The 22,570-nt window shown below is 41.7% G+C and overlaps 1 protein-coding gene across 2 annotated transcripts in view; it reads left to right on the top strand.

The window, feature by feature from the left end:
- LOC135898007 (protein FAM193B-like) overlaps positions 1-22,570 on the top strand; it is a 156,668-nt gene that overhangs the window by 32,189 nt on the left and 101,909 nt on the right. For both annotated transcript variants that reach the window (XM_065426717.1, XM_065426718.1), the window contains exons 8-9: positions 9,200-9,317; positions 19,918-19,988. In XM_065426717.1, the coding sequence (XP_065282789.1) occupies positions 9,200-9,317; positions 19,918-19,988 (189 nt within the window). The remainder of the gene's footprint in view (positions 1-9,199; positions 9,318-19,917; positions 19,989-22,570) is intronic.

The following is a 22,570-nucleotide window of genomic DNA, read 5'->3' on the forward strand; positions in this document are numbered from 1 at the left end:
CGAACCATGGCATCTGGGTAAAAAGCTGAATATCTCCACAGCCGCACATTGTAGCTGGGTATGCCCATTTATAGCTTCTACTAGTATATGCAGACAACATTTTGATGTACAGTTTTACTGGCTACTGTTTACAGGCTGCTCTGAAATTCAGTATTTTCTGAGATACCGTGGTTTGTAAACGTTTGTGGTCAACTGTACATATTGATATAATACACCATATTTACTGGACAGTAAACATGGTGTATTATATCAATATTATAGATAACTGGACAGTTATCTGTGCTGCCAGCTAGATCGTGGTTATGCTTATGCAGGCCACAGCGTTTAGTACCGTTTTCTTGTGAGTGGTTTATATACATTTCTTTGCAGTCAGACTTATACGAAATTGGCTTTTCAATAGACAAAGCATTCTTCTCTACATTGGGCAAATGCTGGTAGTGCATGGATAATGCAGACTTGCCTATGCTACCTACAGTTTGAATTTTGAATTTAATTATACAGGCTTACGTTCCCGAAGTGTCTATACTTTGCCCGAGTTTCTGAGTACAAAGTGTTGGTGCAGAAGATTGAGACAAAATTGTTGTATGAGGAGTGTATGAACAGTTTTTAGTGCACTTGAACTTTGTTGAAGTGCGCTAAGCTTTCCTTCAGGAAGGTATATCTATTAACTTTGTTATAGCCATTATTGTTTTTTACTACAATATATACCCAACGGAGTGCACAATTTTAAACATGCAAAAAAGACAATGGGGGCAAAATGGAAAAGACCATGGGGACAGATGGGGGAAAGATGCGAAAACACCCGTGTACTTAGATTTAGGTGCACATTAAAGAACCCCAGGTGGTCCAAATTTCCAGAGTCCCCCACATGGCGTGCCTCATAATCAGATTGTGATTTTGGTATGTAAAACCCCATAATTTAATTTTTAATTTTAGCTACAGGGCCACATATGCAGTGCAATTTTAAAGGGACACTAAAGGGAAAATATTAAGTTAAACTAGATTGATACAATATTCGTCTATAAGTCTATTATCATTTTCTTTGTGTCTGTGTATCGAATTGTTGCGTAGAAAATTGCTGCCAATGGTGCCACTGCTGCTTAATTTGAACCACCCACAACAAAATGGACGAGTTGACGTAATCTCCACATGACTTCCCTGTAGAGATGCCACTCTCTGAAAGGTAACATAGTCCACAACAGGTGGCATCACTCCGACTTTTTACTTTTGTCATTTTCTAGCTTATAAAAGCTGTTCTGACTATGCATGATGAATTTGTAATTACAGAAACCTAATTTTTTAATCTAGTTCTACTTATTATTTTCCTTTAGTGTCCCTTTAACCCTTTCAATGTGTTTTGGAGTGGATGTACCCCCCATGTTGGGCTTTTATCTCGGATATAAAATGAAACACGACCGTGTATTTTTGGTTATGCAGAAGGGCAAGAACAACAAGGATAATGGCAAATGCTTTCTTGATATGGTCCTCAGATTCCTATCTGACGAAAGAAATAAAAGCCCACTGCATAAAATAAACTTCACAGCGGACTCAAAAACACTCATTTTCGGCACTTTTTTACGGTGGCAGGGTCAGAATTAAATGCGGTTGAAGTTGCCTCTTCCTCGGATGACAAGCTGTCGTCTTCAGAGTCTGAGCTTGCCTCATATCTGGAATCAAAAGAACCGTTGCTCGAATTAACAGTTGAAGGTGCCGCACGAGCAGCCATCTCAAATTGATCTCGCAGCAAGCTAAAGCAAGGTTCGGTTTCGTGTATTCAAACCTGACCAGACAAGGCAAAGAGAGCAAAAGACAAAATAGAGAACAACTGATGGTAGAGATACAACAGAGGGCAGGGTCATCCTGGACAAAGAACACCAACAGAGAGGAGGTGCGCTGTAGTGAAGATAGCAGGAGACGGGAAAAAAAGGGAAAAACTGTTATAAACATCTGACAGAAACAGGCAAAATGTGGCCTTGAGCTATGGCGCAAATATTTGAACGCAGAATTAACGCCGTAGCTGTGTACAAAGTCTGAGAGGCATGCACACACTCTGCCTGGCACAACCACTCTCACACAGGCACGCATTCCACAGTTGCTAACAAAAACTCAGACTTGGCAAACTTTTAGAAATGTACAATGGGTGAAGCCACCTTGGAGCTCGCCAACTTCCTGTTACTATGCACGTCCGAGTAGAGAAAGTGGGAAATGTACAGATATGTCAGTGTCATGGCAGGGCAGAAAAGCGTATAATGTGCCGATACGTCAGTGACGCTGAAAGGGTTAACAAAACAACGACAGCAACAACAACAAAAAAATCTTCACCGTGTACAGCACACAATTTCTTAATACCTAGCGCCACAGCTTTTATAACAGCCGCATTCTATTCCAATGTGATGACTTTTCACTGTGCTGCAAGCGAAGTCCATCGGTTGAGCAGTATGTGATGCACACCATGGTGCGCCGACTGCACAGCAGCTGATCCGCAGCTCTAGTGTGGCTCAGCTGTGTGAGTGAGGAGGTTGGGCACACAGCCAACCCATGCAGTCAGCAGCCAACAAATCTCGCAACGCGGTCTTGGCTTTGCCTAGCTGCACCAGGCCTGTGCAATGTGAGAGAGAAGTGCAATGGGGATGGTGAGCTGCTGCTTGTGTGCGGTTATGCACAGCAGTTAGAAGAACCAGTGTTGCTTGAAGGGGCCCTAAAGCTCTTTTCTATCTAATCAGAGAATGCCTCACTGTTAAAGTACGTCATCGCATGAATCTCATGCCACAGAAATTTTATAATCCTTATAATGTAAGGGGAGTTATCACATTGATACCTAGCTTTCTCTCACGTTTCATCTCTGCTTACATGCTGGAAGCTACACAGCAGAGAAGCCGAGAGGGCAAAGCCCCGGCCAAAAGTTTAATTACGCAGCGGCAAAAGGGCTTGTTGTGGCATCCCATGGCGGCCGCGGTAGACTACATTACACAGCATTCTGCTGTAATCTCCGAGGCCACGCGTAGCAGATTCAGCTACACGCAACCCAAAGGTGATATGATCAGACATATATATTTTTCATTTATTTAGCTAAAATTAGCAGTTATGTAGCACTGCAAATGTTCTCGTGATCACGAAATCGGTCATCAGCATTAGTGGACCAGCTGCTTTTGGTGGAAACATTGTGGATGTGACAGCAAGCGACTGTTCACGGCCTTGGACACAAGATTTTAAATTTCCTGCTGCATGCAGTGCAATAATATTTGGCTCACATGTTTACAGGAGCCTCGTTAACAGATCAGCAATGCTCTTTACAATGTTTAAAAAGTGTTTCAGGGCCTCTGTAATGCCACATTCAATGCAAGAGTTTCTAACTGCTGCACTGAACAAGCGTCAAACTCTGCAGAAAGTGGTGCCCTGCAAAAATGGTCAGCGCACTCCAGATGCCGTATACTCTCTGCATTTTTTACATTGGGAGATGAAATTCTAGTTGCTTATATGCATTGACAGGACTATTTTTACTCCATTAAAGCAAGTTATTAAGCGCACAGATCTCCATGGCGATATCGAGGGCAATTGCATTTACTTCATTATATCAGTTTTCATATATACTATTTCACTTTATTATATCAATTATTTCATGTATCCCATTTCATTATAACAAGGTTTGAGTATTTACAGTATCCAAATACTGGCTTGCATTGTTCAGTTTAATAAGGAGAATGTTTGTTGAAGCGTTTCTTAGCATCTTTTGACTTGATCTAAGCATGTGTGTTTACCTGAAAAGCTGAAAAAGTGTTTATACATCAATTGTGCATTGTGGCCAGTTCTTGACCCCTAACTCTCTTTTTAACTGAGAATGGGTTTACCTACAATGTCTAGTCAAAAAGTTTCTGAACTGATAACACACTACAGACAGGCTTACCTTGTATAGTAGTGCTTTCCATTGCCTTCAAAGTAGCCCCCTTTGAGGCTTGACAGTAATTACTTCTACTGTCTCAAATCTTCACCCGTGCAGTTTCATTTTCATTTTTGGAAATATAGAAAGTAAACCATAGTGTGTGGAATTAGGCAAGTAGGGAAGATGTCGCACTAAAGTCATGTTCTTGTTCGCCATTAACTGTTTGTTGAGCCACAAGAGGAGTATGAGCTGGTGCATTGTCACGATAGAGCAGCCATACATTCTGCTGCTGGTCAGATCATTTTTCTCTCACTCTCCTGCCTATATCTTAGAACTTCGATGTATAATTCAGTATTAACTGTACGACCAGGTGCAACAAATACCTTGTGTACATTACTCATGTTATAAAAAAATAAATTAGCATCAACAATGTTGGTTCTCATTAAGAGAACTTGAAATTTGACTAGTTTGTTCGTGATCTATGACTACTGGCAGCAGTCTGGAAACAGGGACAAAGTAGCACAAAGTGGATGACGATGAGGACCAGCATTGTCCTCATCCTCTTTGTGCTTCCACGTCCTTGTTTCCAGTTTGCTGGCAATACTCTGGACTTCTCACTTGTGTACTTCAGTCAAGGTGACCCTGGATTTTTTTACTGATTTGTTTGTTGATTTCTGGGTCATAGGTGTAAACTCAAATCACCTTTAATTAGATATGAATGAAAGCCATGGTCAGTAGTTGCAGTTTGAAGTCTGATTGTACGCCAAGTCACTGTGTTTTGTCAGTACTCGGGAGTCTGGGCTGGGGTTTTGATGTGACACACCTCTCTCCAAATCTTGCATCAAAATCTTGTGACAACTTCGATGAGTAACTGCAAGTAAAGCGAAAAAAAAACAGGGACAGACAGAAGGTACAACTTATGCACTCACATACAGCACATACCCTCCGCCTGTCCCTGTTTTTTGCACTTCATTGTAGCATGTTGTACCAACAAAGCTGAATTTCTACCCTTGTCAACGAATATTCTTTGCTGGCATGCTTACTTCGTAAATTGTACAATCGTGGTGCTCACAGATAACAAAATCGCAGCCCTGATGCCTTTTCCCAATACTTTCTGGCACTGAACTGGTGATTGATCAACTGGGGTAGTCAGCGTCATAAATCAAAATTCTGCCTGTGTTAAACCAGGAAAACCACTAAAATGTCTTGAAACGGCCCATAGCTTCTCAAATGTGCTGTTCATATATGCATGTAGATTGTAACAAAGCTGCCAAGCTAGGTGTAATTTTTTACATTGCTACAGTTTTGATTTTGCAGTTAATTGTGATTAATACATACCAGTGCTTTCACAAATGGATCTATACAGCAACAAAGCTGCTGAGCTAGGTGAGGTGTCACCTTCCTTGCTGCAGTCTTAAGTTGACTTGATAACTGCATTGATTTCGCAGTTAATTGTGATTGAGTTCACTTTGTTCAGATGCTGTTGTAGTGTACTGATGCCAAAGTGCATATCTGACTGCACTCGGACTTCCTACAGTTAACAATTTTTTGGACACTATGGGGACTGTACAAAGCTGCAGAAAGACCAAGCCATCCAAAAAATAAGTGAAAGGAACATAATTTTTACTTTACCAGTCTTTTACCCAAGTGCAGTGGCATCTACTTGAGTTTACCAGTGTTCAACTGCACATCTACAGTTCATGCGTGAATCACATGAGTCGCTGTGATACAGCAGTGTGCAGAGGCTTTAAAGGGGTCCTGAAGCACCCTTTGGGCTTGGCGAAAGAATGCAGTCTGTGGATAGCATACACTGCTCTTAACACTTCTGCCAAATTTTGCAGTCGTGCACGGTGCGTGGAGCTCACAAACAGAGCACACAGTCACATATTTCTCAAATATATATATATTTTTTAAATGAGGCCTTTCCTCACCCCCTTCGAAGCTGCTGGCGACTTGCGTATGGTGGTGTATGCAAGATTCCCATAGATGGCTGCTATTGGCTGATAGCTGACATAATCAAGAAGGGTGTTTGGATCAATCCACTTCTTCCTACTCTTACTATGTCTATTTACACAGTTCAGTAGCAGGTTGAAGTAGTGAAAATATGTTTTCCAATTCCAATAAGAATTACATACTTCCGGAAGAACGATAATAATCTGCTCATGTTCGGCCGTGGCCGTCCGCATAGGAATTAAACTTTGGCCACCCGTTCGGTCTCTATAACTTCGATTTGTTTTGAACTCTCAACTAGCCTCGTACTGCACAAAATTTAAGGTTAGACTATGCTTGACAGCATGCACTCACTCCTAGCCGTTCCTGACATTGGCAGACATTGCTTCTTATTGAGCTATTGACAGCACTTCAAAAGGTGCAAGTTAGATGTGGCTACTATCCATCGGTCAAGCTGGTGCAGGACAAAGCCAGTCCGCACCACGTGGCACAGCCAGACTGGAGCGCATGAGCACAAGCGTGCATTCCAGCCCTGTCGTGCAACAAAGCAAACGCTGCACATATGGACTACAGTTGCACGTAGCTGCGTTCTGCTACATAGCATAGATACCGTGACCACTGTAGAGTGCTGCAACGAGCACAATCACTGAGCGCACTGCAGCTCGCTGAGGACAACCGCATTTGGTGCACTGTATGCGTCAAAATCAGAAATAGTGGCGTGTACTTGAACTTCCAAAATCGAATTTTAACTAACTATCACAGTGACATTCAGTAGGCAGAGCATTGTGGGCACATCCTGCTCCTCTGTAGCCTTTGTAGTGCAACTCATTGAATAAAGGAGTGGAAGCACTGCAATGGGGATCAAAGGTGATCTTTGATTGCCAATAACTCTGCTTCTGCTGAATGCATTGAAGTTCTTTTTGCTGCAAAGCATTTCTGAAATAGTCTAGTTTAACTTGTAATGCATTTATCGAATTTGATAAAAATGGTATTCAGAGCTCCTTTAAGTGACCCAAAATTTACCAGCAACAGTGTTTATTCTGTTCAGACTTCTGGCGAGATGTGAGCTGTTCTCATTCTGCCCTCTGGATGCTCTGGTGAACCTGCTGCAAATTGTCAACTACAGACTAGGATTTTGATTCAGTAGAATGAGCCACTACCATCCAAGCACATCCATGTGATCTCTGACACTGCATTTGTTGACTATAGGTTGATGGAACCAGTAATGAAGTTTGGTGACAGCTGGTGTACTCACAAAACATCTGTCTCACATAGCTTGAAAATGACATCTGGAAAGTCAGAAAAGCTTGTTACTACAGATGGCACATCAGTGATTGAAACTTCTTAGTATGTGTTGCTGGGCTAGACGGTTCATATTGAACAATTTCAGACTATAAGATCTCTAGCCACTTTATGTGGAGTGGCCATAAATCTTAATGTCTGATCTTTCAAATTAATATTTCCATGGTGTTACTTGGTGCAGCAAACAGAGGAATGCAGAAGGGGACAAACGAATGCACACTGCAAACTACATTGTATTGAAGAAGTAGCAGAGTTGTACAGGTAAAAAAGAAAGACGAACTAAAATCAGCACATGGCAGAAAACTGCAGATATATAACAAGGACAAAAAATGTTCGCGTCAAGAATGGCAGAAAAGATTCATATTAAGAAAAAAACCAGCCACCAAAAAAAAAAAAAATGCCCAGGAAACATACAAGAAGGCAGGAAAGAAGCCGGCCTCTTCTTCTTTCCTGTCTTCTCTTATGTTTCCTGTGTGCGTCTTTTTTTTGGCTGTTTTTTTTTTGTTAATACAATGCGGCAACTAGCCCAACAACCTGTTTTACTGGAATTCATATTAAGCACTTGATTTACGCATGCATCTCAGCCATGGCAGTGCATGCTAATAAATTTGGCTATGTTAATTGAACCAACAGCTGATTATTATGGCACCAATATTTATTTATATTTTTTGAGCACAATAGAAAACTTTCATCCAGCTTGTCCAGTACTACAGTGGTTGCATGGAAAACGCCATGAGATATTTTAATAAGAATTTTTCTATCTGCAGTCATGATCATTTTTATGTAGTCCTATGCTTTAAACTGTGATAGTGAGTGTGATTGCAATTATACGCTGGCATGAGACAGGAGCTGACAAGTGAGGCCCTAGCCATAATAAAATATATTATGAAAGGGATCCTCACATGACTCATGCATTCAGAAGTGTTGAATAATTTATACTTACATATTCTCTTCCTGTCCAACTGTCCTTTATGCACTGGTGTGGTTGGCGTGGTTATCATTTCCAAGCGCAGTTTTGCCATGATTAGCCACCCTACCAGTAATGCTCTTCTGGTAGAGTATACTTAACATCCTTATTTGCACCATAATTTCACAACACATTATGGTCAGTTGGGAGTCCTTTTAAGAATATTATGCCCCGGAGACTGGCTTTAACGTCTTTTTTTTCTATTAAATTTTATGTTGCTATATGTCTATAGTTTTACACAGATCCATTTTGGTTGTTACTTTATCTCTAACTTATTTTATGTATATAGGTGCTGCTTTCTTCAAGAAAGTTTGTTTGGAAGAGCACATCCATTTGTGCCTTTATTTACTTGCCCTGCATTTTCTGTGGCAAATTACACCATGCAATAACTTGCCCAGTTTTCAATTCTGCATTGAAACTTGCCCCTTGCGTTTAGTCTTGCTATAAGTAATATCTCTTCTCTATAAGCACTAGTTGCTCAGAAATGCTTGAAAAGCCACCACAGCAAAAACAGAAGCACCTGTTGTGGTAGCCCAGTGGCTATGGCTTTGCACTGCTGAGCTCGAGGTCATGGTTGTAATTGGGCCCGTGGCAGCCGCATTTTGATAGTGGTTAAATGGAGAAATGCTTGTGTACTTACATTTGAGTGCAGTTAATGAACCCCAGGTGGTCAATATTAATCCGGAGGTGGCCACTACAGTGGGCCTCATAATCAGATCACGGTTTTGGCATGTATGACCCCAGAATTTAATTTTTAATAACTGCAACAGTACTTGTGATTTAGCACAACCTGAAATTTTGCTGTCCTTAAGTTACAAGATCAGTGAGTATGAAGGGCTCATGGAAATAAAGCGTTTCTTAACAATCCACTACATTTATTCTATTCCCATTAGTATAACAAGTTGACAGGGGTAAGGAAATTGTTAGTGCTGCCTGGAACACATAACAAAAGTTGAGCAATGACTGTAAGCACAATATCTGGTAACTAGATCTGTGGTGACACGTGTGTAGCATTTTGGTTTCACTTGCATCAAGCACAAATATTTTACGTTGAAGGAGACATTATGTAGATGTCCTAAAAAAATTATTTTGTTTTTCAGCTCCCTAAAGTTCAAACAAGATCATAAAGCATTGTTGGAGCTTGACAACGATATGACACTTACCACCATAATCTGGAGGAAAGTGCAGCAGCTTTTAGATGAACCACACCAATTAGAGGTAAGGGTTAAGCACTGGCACCAAGGTGCTGTGAGCTTCTACTAGCATGTTGAAGTTGCATGGTCTTTAGCATTTTCTATCCTTTTGTTGGAGAGTAACAACATTACAAAAAATTTTGCACATTGAAAAAAATGCTTTCTGCTTCTTTATATACAATTTTATTGACACTGACAAGCAGCGGAACTATAGCGGTTCTGCAAAGTGCAAATGTGAGAAGCCTCACGTGCAGCCTGAGCTTTTTCTACTAGCTTATGCTCCTTGCCCCTGGTAACAGAATGAGCTGTGAATGTAAACACCGCTTTGTCAAGGTCAGCCGTGGTTGGAAGTCTGGTCACAGCAGTCGAACCAGGTGCTCTGCACTGGAACATATAACAAAACGTGATCCTTTGCGACTGCCGATACATTACCATTGTCTCAGAGACTGCTGTGCAAGGGGACCCAAGCGACGGTCTAAATCAACATAAGACCTGTCATTGTGTAAAGTTTTAATGAACTACACAGAGCCAGTAATATGTAACAGCTTATCAACTGTGGGGTTTTTGTGATTTGTCAGCCCTGATATTAACCCCCCCCCCCCCCTTACCCATCCACTTAACACTTCCACTTACCCATCCAACTTGCCATTCATGCATTGTTGCGTGTGCCGAGGTATGCGTGGCCGGCAGGAGGTCTGGACCCCACTTCACGCAGAGTCAGACACGAGGAGAGCTTTCTCGGCGAAGAATTGTTTATACAATATGTACAAGTTGGCGTGGTTATCAGGAGAGAGCAACTGAGCAGCTCCAAGCTGCTTAAATAACACTTCCCCGTCCCCAGATTCCCCAGATAGTCCCTAAGGACGAACAAGTTCGAGAGAGAGAGGGTCCGGGCAGCCTCCGTGGTCCCAATGCCGCTTTCAGTGGCCGGCGCCTCCGGGCACCGCGCTGTGCTGTCAGGCAAATCTGGCGGTCGGTCGGTATGGGGCGCCGGGCAAGTTCAATGGCCCGGCATACGACAAAGGGAACGAGCGATCTGCAAGGCAAGGTGTCGAAACATAGTCCTTGGGTGGTCGGTAAAAGGGTTGCCCCTGGCGCCGCCGCACAAAGGAAGGGGTGGGGTGCATTGCTGTCCGCACGAGGAGGGGCCGTATAGCAGTCGGTGAGCCGACGGCCGCTTCCGTCGTTGACGCCGTGCAGCCGCGAGGACACCCAAGCTGTGCACTTAGTCGTCACGTGCCCGAAGCGGGCACCATGTGGGGATTAATGCTGCCTCCACGGTCGACACACCACAGCACTGGCCTCCCGTCAGGCAAATCCCAAGGCACAAACATAACAGCATAAAAACTTGGTTGCAGCATGACGACACGACTAGGGAGGACGGGGCTCCATCTCGTACAACAAAGGCCTGCATGCTCATGTTTCTCATTGGCTTAAGCCTGTGCGTTTTTTTTTTATGTATAAAAAAAGTTAGTTTGGTACAAAATATTTTAAAGATTAGAAAGGATGACATGCAGCACTACATTTGATGCCACTTCAACAGATTGGCAACTTCACATTTTTAGAGACTTCACATTTTTATTGACTTTTTTTTCGTACAAAATAATATCATTGATGTTACTACATTCGGTGGTCCCATAGTTATGAAACTGTCAGGGGGGCCACCTAATACTATACATATCAAGTATAGATTGCAGCAAGATATTTTTTTTTATTTATTTGTTTGTTTCCACAAGCAAGTAGGTACATGGTTGTGGCGGAAAAACAAGGGGAAAAAAGCTGCGGAGAAGCAGCTTGACTGGCCCCAGGTTCCGTTTACAATGGCAGCAGCAGGGCAGGTGGGAAACGGTAAGGGAAGAAAAAAAAAAGAGAAGAAAAAAAGGAAAGAAAAGAGAAGAGCAAAAGCACTAAGGGCAAAAAATCACTAAGTACAACGGTACACAGTCAAGATTGCAGGAACATATCACGCAGATTTTTTGCGGAACAAGTCAACACATCGATATTGCATCTGGTAAGATCATTGAGTAAACTGGGCAGCCAGTGGCATAACATTTGCTGGCCATAATTAGTCCGAAGTTGAGGAACACGCCAAGTCTCAGGAGCTCGAGTTGTGTAGGGGGTTTCTCGTTTTGTGAGATTAGCGAGAGAGCTGAGGGCACCAATATTTTTCTCATATCTTCTGTAGGTTGACAACAAGCGCAGGTTTATTAGGGCAGGCAATTCAAGGGTTTTAAGCGCTCTGAAAAGAGGAGCGGAATGAAAATCACGAGGCTTATTACAAATGACACGAAATAAAAGGAATACATAAGCAATAAATATTAACAGGAAAGCCAGGGGAAATGCAATAGTACAAAAGTAAAAGCAAACAAATGAAATGAAAACATGCTATAAATTTAAGACAGTATACAACAATTAGTCTAAGGTGGAAAACATACGCAACTGAAAAAATAATAAGCTAAAGCAAAATTGACGATTCCAGGAATAGTAGAAACGCATACAACTATATTTTACATGATTTACACATGCATAGTAAGGAAGACAAGAAAAACGTAAGCAAGAGGTAATATAAATAAAACAAGAATGTTAGAATTAATAATTTGTGCAATTCTTCATGTAGCTTGTCTAGTAGATGTGTTTTGTGGAGGTGTAGAAGCATATTTACTGATGATGATGATTCAATTTCGTAAGGTATAGAATTAGAAAATGATGTCCCAGAGAAGACGGCAGTCAATTTTCCATAGTTTGTTCACACACGGGGAAGAAGTAAATTATTGTTTGCAGAAAACCTGGTAATGTTGGTATCTTTTAGGAAATAATTAGGAAAAACTAAGATTAAGGTGTCATAACGTTTAAGCTTGAAGATAGATAGTGATAGCAAGTAGTGTAGAGCACTCCAAGTAAAGACCAAGCAGATATTCAAGTGTTGATTTAGGATAGTGTTTATGTTACTTTAAATGCATTCTTGTTTCCTTTTTTTGATCACTTTTGGGATAAGGGTTGCAGGGACACAAAATTGTACATTTTGGCACGAACCATTAAACATACTTGCCAGATCTTCCGAATTATTAATAAATGTTACAAATTTGGCCTCGTTTTTACGACCTTGTGAACGATCGAAGCAAAATGCGTAGTGTATCCAATACAGTACAAGAGAAGGACACAGACTACATACACATCGGACAGCAACGACAACTTTATGAAGGTTGCATCAAGTCTAAAAAATAAAGTCCGTTCGCGAGAAAGATCAGCTCATGAGTCTTCTAATTTTCTGTTGGAGGATTTTTCATAGTGAAAGTATGCCGTAGGGGTACGTGCTTCAAGCAAGTTCCTGAACAGGTGAAATTGGCAACAGCAAATTTCCTGTTAAAGTCACTGTGATCTAAAAACAATGTGTCACCTGTGAGTGTCTGCTGTCAGTTTGCTGCTGCTTGTGTGTTGCATCTAAAGGTAAAGATTGTTGATGAAGTGTGTATGTATCCTTCAAAAGTTGTGTGCTAGAGCAAGCTCTTAGAAAAAAAAAAGAAAAAGGAAAAAGTCCAACTACCCCTCACCCCCCTTCCTTCTCGGTGTCATGTCCAGGGATTCTATGAACTTTGAAGTTCACAGGTTGGTAGGCATGTTTGAAGCCTTACAAGCCTATGAAAACCATGCCACCCCATTCAAATTCCCACACCTCCTTCAGGAATGCATTCTAATTTGCAGTATAGTAGTACCGTATAGTGGAACATAAGGAAAAAAAAAATCTGCAAACTTCAGTGACTTCTCCAGCTTTGAACTCATTTTTTACAACAGCGGTGACTCCCCTGTCTGGCCCAATGCCCCAAACTTTGTGCGAAATTCCTTGCAATCCTGTGCGATCGCCCCTAGCTGCATGCATGCAGGAACAACACCACAATAACAATGGCAACATTGGCATGATGGTGGCATGAGAGTGATGAAATTATGATGACAAAGATGGTGACAGCAGGATCATGGCAATGGCAGTGTAACCATGACAACTACACCGTAACGAATGTGATGGCGAAAACATTGTTATGACAACCACAAGCTTCACCTCGCTCTGCACCGCCACCTGCAGCTTTTTTGATACAAGCTGCAACATAGTGGTACAAACAGATGAACTGAGCAAACCTAGTTTGGAGATCTTAACTTCTGTCTTTCCACTAGCCAGTGTCCAGCAACACATGAAAGTGCTGCTTCAGAGTCTCCAGAACGAAAATAAAATAAAAGAGGCCGCGCTTACAGATGCAAAGCAAAGGATGGCTCCAATAAAGATTTGTCATGTGCTTGACTACTTCATACGTGTGTGTAGTCAACCACTTTGGCTAACTTGGGGTGGTCAATAAAATACAGAACAAGTGTCGCATGTGTTGGATACAACTGCTATGTGCTTTACAAGTTGTGTAATGTTGGCTTTGAGCATCACCTCCACTTCTTTAAGACATTCAGAGTAGCTTGGTTAATGGCTACTGTGGAATAAAAAGACAAATGTCAGCTCCACCACAATGGCCTTCCATGAAGCATCGCAAAAATCTATATGTCAGATGGCATTAGGTTTGCAGCCAGGCCTTATTTTACACAGAAAGTAACTACCTACCTGGAGAACATGACAAGAGGTCCCACGTCATATGTTTAACAATCAACATTCAGTCGTGCATCATTTGCCAGTTTGCTACATTGTATCAGAATCGGTTGATCCAGAGCTAAAGACCCACGCAGAAGAGTATTCCCATAGCTGTATATTTTTTCTGAGTGGCCTCATGCAGTTTGTTGTATTAAAATGTGCTCATAGTTCAAAGTTCAATAAAGAATGTTCTCTGAAACTTTAGGTCTTTTATCTATGGTGGTTAAGGTTTGTGACTGAATAATTGTCATTTTTGTTTAACTGTGGTGTGTTAACAGATGTTTCACATGTTTTGAAGTCAAGTAACCGTGTTTATTTTGGTAACATCTCCAATTTGCTCTGGCATTAATAACGAACAAAACTATTATAATGTTTTGTTGATTTTGAAGTAGAGGCCACATTTAGACATGAAAGGTGGTGTAAAGGTTTTAGTTATTTAATCACAGGAGTGTCCTGTATTATCAGCTATCATATGAACTGCACTGGAGAGAGTACGTTAGTAGAAAGAAAGGCAGAGGTCTGTCCTGAAATGCTTGCAGTACGATTAAAAACTTCATTTCACAAACTTTCAGATACATCAGTGTGGTTCCCTTCAATATACTACTGATTAGACACAATACACTTGTTCCACCTCTTCTTCCATTGCTAGAAGCACCCTTGAAAGTCCTCTCTGTGCTTTAGCAGCGTTGTCATTTTCTTTTGAATTGTCACATGCTCGAAATGTCATCCCAGGAGCACCAGTTTGCATTAGAGGAACAAAGAAACAAAATGTTTCATGGAACTAAACCTCGTGAGTTAAGAGTTTTCCAGCACAGTGATAAAATTGTGTGCCACAAACTCATGCATGATAATGCAGAGTGTGCAGGCGCATTATCATGGTGCAGAAGCCAGCGCCCCTTTTTTTGACAAATTTGGTCGCACATGACGCATACAATCTTTCAGACACTGCAGGGCCTCCACTTAGAAAGCTGCATTGACAGTTTGTCCTTCAGGTACAAATTCATGGTTCATGATTTCATGACTGTCAAAAAACTAATTTTGCTTTTTGCTTTGTTTTTCCACACTTTTTCTTTATGTCCTTGGCTCATCCATCTTTTTACAATCCTTGCACTGCGACTTTGGTTCAACATCTTATTCTTAAATCCGTGTTTATCACCAGTGACAACCCTGTGCAAGAATTTGTCATTGTCGTCTGAAATTTTTCAATTAATGCAACATTCTTTTCATCACAAGTTTTGCTCAGGAGTCAGCAGTTTCGGCACAGTCCTTTTGCAAACCTTTTTATTTTCCAAATTTTCAGTAAAAATGCAGTGAACGGATGACTTTCCCAAACCAAGTGCTTCCAATATTGTTCTAGCAGTCACTCGACGGTCACTGAGCTCAAGAGGACACACATGATCACCATCTTCATCTTTGCACAAGACGGAGAAGCGTCGTGAATTTATATCGTCCTTGAGGTCTTCACATCTTTCATGACTCACTTAATACAGTGAATCCTTTTCATAGGCCTTTTGCAATATTTAATAAATTTCTGTGCCATTCTTGCCCAATCCCATGATAAATTTGATATTGATCCTTTGTTCTGTCTGTTTGCCGATCTCCATTTTGACAAAGACTGAGAATGGCTTGCACAAAAAGTACACGCATAAAATTCTTCCTTGTCATACAGCAGTCTGGCTCGTACTAGAAGCAGAGTGCCAACCTGAAACTTTTTTTGTTGTTCTGGTTTTCATTACGGTTGAGCGAAAACAGCTCAGTTACAGTTCAACTCCGAAGTAGAAAAATAACTATCCACACTGGTTAAATCTGTTTAAGTTAAAGATGAAGCAGGCCACTGACAAAGGTCAAAATAAAAATAAAATGATGTTTTGGTCATTTATTCAAGTTCATCTGTTCCAAGTTCATTTGCATAAACGAAAAATAATTACAGGAAAATAGCATAAATTTATTCTATTAAAAGAGCCTGACGCTGCAGCTAGCTGCATGGAATATGCGTCATTCTTCGGGCCTCACGTAATTAGTAACAAAAGAATTTTGCAGATCCATCATTTAGCATGTGCAGTTAAACCTCGATATAACAAAGTAGGTAAAATCGGCAATTTGCTTCGTTATACCGAAATTTTGTTGTATTGAAATTTGACTTTTTATGCAAATAAGCACAGTTGCCAATCTTTTTTTTTTTTTTGCGGAAAGGGACCGCAGAATTTTCGAATTATCTGGCAATCTAAGAAAGCAAATTTGAATAAGAAAACAATTCATTTTGATGAATTTGGGAATCGGCGACGAATGATACGGTTTCATACCACGTCAACAGTATCTTCACATCGGCGGTACGAATTAAGTAAGTCAGCCACGCTTTTGAGTGAACTCCGCCCCCGTGGCTGATAGCGTCGCCCACACTGGGACGATGCAATCATGAAAAGCACCGGCAGCGGGGAGGAAATGCTTCGTCTGTCTCTTGCTCTAACGGGTCGCCAAAACTCGAGATGATGCAACCTTCAATACTAAACGCATAGGAAGACAGCTTATGTGATGCCACGCCATCTTGGCACGCCTGCTCTTTGCACACGCAGCAGATTACCTCTAAAACAGGGTGCGCATGCGCTCAGCCGCACTTACAGCCATGCACACTGCAGCCAGCCTGCCCCCTCCCTCGCCCCTCACGCGCGCTTGATCGCATTACCACGATCTTTGCTCACCTCCCCCTCTTTCCCTTCGCTCGTGCCGCGGGAATGCGACACTGGTGAAGCCACCATCTTTGTTGTGTCCCCGTTGCACACTTTCACTCGCACCTAAAGCACAAAATGCGCAGGGTGTGATAGGATCCTATCGCATTTGGACTTTATACGGAACATGATGCGGCTTCACTTTGGCGATCGCTCCCCGCACATGATCCGCCCATCTCCCACCCTGCTGGCGCTGAGCCGTGCTCCCGCATGGGTTGCAGAAAATAGTGCTAGCCTTTCCTCCTTCCCCACAAGAACCACTTCTCTGGTAGGTGCATTTGCAAGCAGCCGCTTGTAACTCAGTCATTTGACCACCTGCGTCTGCGGAAGTTTCCATTTATTGTCTTGGTATTCGTCTGCAGCGGAAACGAAATTTCAGTATATTTAACCCTTTGAGGGTTTTTGCCATACATGTACGGCGGCGGTTTTCTGTCCCGCAAGGTCTTTGCCGTACGGGTACGGTTTCGACTCTCCGTTTGAAATTTCGCGCCATAATGATGATGCGGGTTCACTGGGAGGTGCTGCCATCTCTTAAGACTTACAAGAAGCATTTGAAATTTGTGCTACCTTCTTGGGGAAATAAAGAGAACTGATTTCTAGCTTCAGCGCGTCACGCAGACTGTGGCAACACCCCTTTTGCGATTTCGGTTTCGCCGCATGATCGCAACGGAGGCGCGCGAAACGTCATTTTTCTTTTTGTCGGCACTCTCTTGCAGGGCGGTGGAAATTTATTTCTGTCTTGATTGGCGCTGCTCTTAGTTTATTTATCACCACCCCTCACGAAGTATTCTCGCTCCCTGCAGCAACACGCCTACGCGAGAGGGTGCCTCAGACCTCTGCCCAAGGCAGCCGCACGCAGGGAAGATGTCATGTGTGCGCGAACACAACTCATCGCTCCAAGTGGAGAACAGACACGCATTTTAGGTGTGCACACTGCGATAAGGCGCTGTGCAGACCGATGTTTCAAGGAGTACCACACTCTGAAATACTATTGAACATTTTGCAGTTCTGAATGATGCCGACACCAAAATACTGTTCCTAATTTTTTTTTTTACTATTTATTCTTGACTTTATACATTTTGTACATTCAAGATCCGCAATAAAGTAATTTGACCACCGGGGAAAGTTTTTTTCAATATAATTCGACCCTCAAAGGGTTAAATCGCATACAAACCCGCACGTTATATTGAGGTTCTAAATACATGGTGTTCTATGGACAAGAGGTTATGAAACGTTAAATACGTTGCTATAGCGAGAATTTCCTTGTATTGAAGTTTGTTATATCGAGGTTTAACTGTATAATACTAAACTTTATCAATCATGTAATGCAGTTAATAGCCTCATTGGACACATTGAACTGTATGCTGCAATCAAATGCTTATTTATATGCATGTTTATCCCCACATGGTAAAAGGAGGTGCTCAGGCAAAGCAATTGCCGGCATGCCTCCACAATGCTAGATCCGCCTGTAGCTAGCGTCATCCTTCTCCCTCTGTAACACCAATACTGGAATCTATGTGAAGCGAAGCTTTAGTGAGAGAGAGAGGAGAATTTATTGAGGAAACGTAAAGAATTCTTTAGCCTGCTACTCTTCTCTACAGGGAAGAAAAAGAGGAGTATGAGGAGCCATGAGGCTAGGCTGTTGGATGTACTTATATACCCGTTCTTGAATACAAGCCCTGGGCCTGCATTCACAAAAAGATTTTACGCTAGAATTGTTCGTAAGAAAAATTTCGGATAAGAATAGCGATTTGTGCGAGTTGGTCTAAGCTCATGGGCATGATTTTTGCATTGCGAAGCCCTGAAGTGCGGAAAGAAAGAACAAAAGGTTAGCAAAACAAAGGGTCAGCATGTTTGTCCTTCTTTTGCCAACACTTGGTTCTTCTTCTTTTGCTACCGCATTAAGTGCTTCGTGCTGCAAAAATCGAGGCAAGAAAATTTCAGGCAATCCTGATGCTGGACATATTAGCGAAGGTGGCCAGCCAATGGCAAAGAACACTTACAAACGAAACGCTTTTTGAATTTGGCCCCCGGATCCTATTCGGCAGGCGCATGGACGAGTGGCCAAAGTTTGCTTAAGGAGAGCAAGGATGGTCACGACTTGACACGTGTGAGGCTGGCACTCTTTTCAAAAGAGAAGACTTCTTGTTACAATGGCCGAGACACATCTCTATGTGGCTGTCTAAGGTACAGCATCGGAAAGCAAGCCAATCTCATAAGAGAGCATAGCCTTTACCCAGCACAGGTGCAAGATTACAATCAGTCTACTCGCAGCCCTCCATTCTGCAAGTTTTCAGCAGTAACACCTCAAGAGGGGAATCTGTCATAGAATCTTTACACAATACATCTATGTCCGTGCAATTTTAACTTGCCCTATGCTAGTTCCCCTTCTCTCTCCCATTTCTCGCCAGAGCATCACCACCAACAGGGCAGGTCGTGCCCGTTTACTACAAATAAAGCATTTGCAATAATGTGGTATAGCAGGCAAAGAAACCTTCAATTTAAAAATCATGCTGTGGAAGCACATGTTGTAAGCAATATGTCATTTCCATTGCATTTGCTTCAAATTGTGCGATTGAAAACCGTCACTTGGCCTAGGAAGCATTTCTTTATTTCAGCAATCATATATTTCTCACTAAATAAAAACTATTCCATGGTCGCCAATTTCATACGTTTATGAGTGTACTAACATGTCTGCCCCCTACACGTTACATTGAAAACTGTACTAATGGTGCTACTAGTGTAGTTGAACCAGAAGTGCAGGCAATGCATGGATGAAAAGCTCGAGAAAAGGTGGCTAGCCTGAACCACTAACTTTTTTTTTTTATTTTCACTCCAAAGTGAAACAATTTGTAACGTTCCAATTCAGTTCTAGTTTGAGCAAAAGTAACATTTTTTTCCGGTTTTCAGTTCAATTCCGATTTGATACCCTAACAAGAGGTCAACCGGGTCCTTTTTAGTGGAGAGAGCAGTGCCGCTACACTCTATCCTACTTTTTTGCTGAATCACCGCTTGAACTTATGGGACATACCTCGTACGTAAGCTTTCAATACTGTTAGGTTCTTGTTGTGTGTTATATGGAAAATACTACGCATATATCTGCATTGTCACTGATTTCAAGCATATGTCAAGATCCATCGTCTTGGATTGTATGTCTGAAATAAAGAATTAACTTAAATCCAGCAGTCTTGTCAATATGCTAAATATAAATTGCTAAATATGAGCTGGAGTTTCTTTTTCAATGCGTTCTTGCTTTGTTATTCCAATTCTTACAGCAAGTGTTACCAGCCCAGTGGATGCCTCCCAGCTGGAAATCAATTGATCCAGATGTTATAGCCAAGAATGTGTAAGTTGGCTGTGTGTGATAGTGTGATGTTGTAGAGTAATCTTGTTCTGTTTGTGAGTTTTCACCGAAGTTCATCACTGTAGTTCAAAGCATACAGAAAACGGGGTGGGGAAGCAGTGTCTCACTGCACGCTCAATACTGTCAACTGGCATGTCTCGGGATGACATCACACTAGTGTACCGTACTGAGGTTTTGGTGCCGGTAGTTAATTAACAGTGAAGATGGACTACACCAGCAAGTTTCAATAACCTTTTGTTGTGCTGAATTGGCCAAGATATGAGAATACTATGAAACCTGTGACATGTCACTCATATACCAGTGCTGAGGTCTTGGCATCGATTTGTCAATATTGTATGGTAACTCAAGAAAAGAAAGCTGGCCTTTAATTTCGTCAGTAGTAATCAGCTCTTTTTGCCAAATGAATGAAAATGAAGTCTCACAGAACATACGAATGGGCATGTTGGTAGTCTATACTGAATAGAATGCGCAAACAAAAGATGAGGAAGGACAAGACTAAGTGCTGACTTCCAACAAGATTGATTGCAGTTCAGTGTTTGACCACTGCAGTGTCATAGGCAAGAGCAACAGGTAAGCTACTAACGCACTGTGGTAGGTCAGTTGCTATGGCACTGCACTGCTGAGTTTGAAGTTGTGGGTTCTATCTTGGCAGCTGCATTTCGATTGGGACAGAATGCAAAAATGCTTGTGTACCGTGCTTTGGATGAATGTTAAAGAACCCCAAGTGGTCAAGATTAATCCAGAGTCCCCCATTACAGCATGCTTCATAATGACACCATGGTTTTGGCACGCAAAACTCCAGAGTTCAATATAATTTATAAATGCTAACAACTAGAGATTTTAGAAGCAGCATAAATGGCCAGGCTGGGTGACACGTGTGTTAGTGCACCTTTGAGTTGTCGGAGGAGCTCGTTTTTTATTTAGCCATGCATAGAGCCATGTACAGTCAACCGCAAAAGTTTGCGGGACGTAGGATCTGCCAAGAAGCTTAATTCTCTCGAAGCGTGGTCACACAGCCTCGAATTCAATGTTCCAGCATGTAGTAGCCTTCACCACCTACACAGTTATTCATTAAATACGAACTGTCATGCCTTAACAGTGCAGAAATTGACATTTTTGGGGGAAACCGCATCCCGCAATCTTTTGCTGTAGGCTGTGCATTCATCAGAGCAGTAATACATAAAAGGCTTGGAAATGTGTAGTTCTCATTGCCACATGTACCTTTACATTTTGTTTGTTTGTATTTGCTGTGTGTTTGAGGCGGCTGGGACTGCTCATGTCCAAGCTGCGCTAGTCTAATGTAATTTATAAAAGCTAACAACTAGAGATTTTAGAAGCAGCAGAAGTGGCCAGGCTGAGTGACACCTGTGTTAGTGCACCTTTGAGTTGTCAGAGAAGGAGCTCATTCTTTTTTTAATCATGCATAAAGCCACACATATTCATCAGAGCAGCAATACATAAAAAACTTGGAAACGCATAGTTATTTCATGCCATCTCATTGCCACATATACCTTTATATTTTGTTTGTTTGCATTTGCTGTGTGTCTGAGGTGGCTGGCACTGCTCATGCGCAAGCTGTGCTAGTCTGTATATGCATTTGCACTTTGCTGCATAGACTCTTGCTCGAAGTCAGTGCTTCATCTTTTTTTACCTTTATCTTCTGTTTCTATTGCTCTGTACAGTTCACTCACAGAATACCTTTCCAGCCTAAATTGCTAGGGTTGTGTGAATAGTGGATTTTGAGTTCGAAGCGAATAGCAATCTTGGCTGAATATTTCCGAATCGAATATCGAGTAGTTGCCACTCAAAAGCCTTGGCCATAAAGTGGCTAGCAAGGTAATTATTTGATATATGCAATTATTAAGTGGACTAATTTGTGAGAATGAGAATTAATTCAAGTATGACTTATTTATTGGAATACTTATGTATAGTGTATGAGTGGCTTATTTGTTGAAACACCGGGCTTCATTTTTAGAGAGAAGCTTGAGAAATACTTTTGAACTGGATTTTTCACGCTGTCGTTAGAGTCCATTTTGCCGACCAACCGAGCTTCCACTACTTTGACAATATTGATGTCATTCACTCATCGCTTTCTTTCAGAATCTTAGAGTTTAAACGGTTTGAAACGGTGTTTATGAGTTGTCTCCCAAAAAGTTTCTAAGGAATTATGAAAGTTATGAGAAATTTTTAATGTGTTTATTTTTATCAGAAACTTGTTTTTCTAACGTAGTGTCTGGACGTGGCACGGTGGTGGTGAGAAAAGGGTGCAGGCAACCAGGGTGCCAAGATTGGCAAAGATGTTGCCGCCATATAACAGCATATCTGGAGCTCATTGCTCGGTTTCTTTTGCCCATTGTTTAACAAAGTTGATGAAATGACTACAATTAATATATTTGCAAGCTCCCATCATAATATGCAGTTTTGCCGAACGTGCGAGTCTATATTTATTTAAAAATCATGCCTTACTGATTACAGTCAATGTCTGATTTTTAGAACTCCCTGGGGCCACGATAACGGATAACGTCCGAAAAGTCGGGCAGTTCGAAAAAATGAATGCATGCCTT

The sequence above is a fragment of the Dermacentor albipictus genome, chromosome 1 (assembly GCF_038994185.2).
Source record: "Dermacentor albipictus isolate Rhodes 1998 colony chromosome 1, USDA_Dalb.pri_finalv2, whole genome shotgun sequence".
NCBI classification, from domain to species: domain Eukaryota; kingdom Metazoa; phylum Arthropoda; class Arachnida; order Ixodida; family Ixodidae; genus Dermacentor; species Dermacentor albipictus.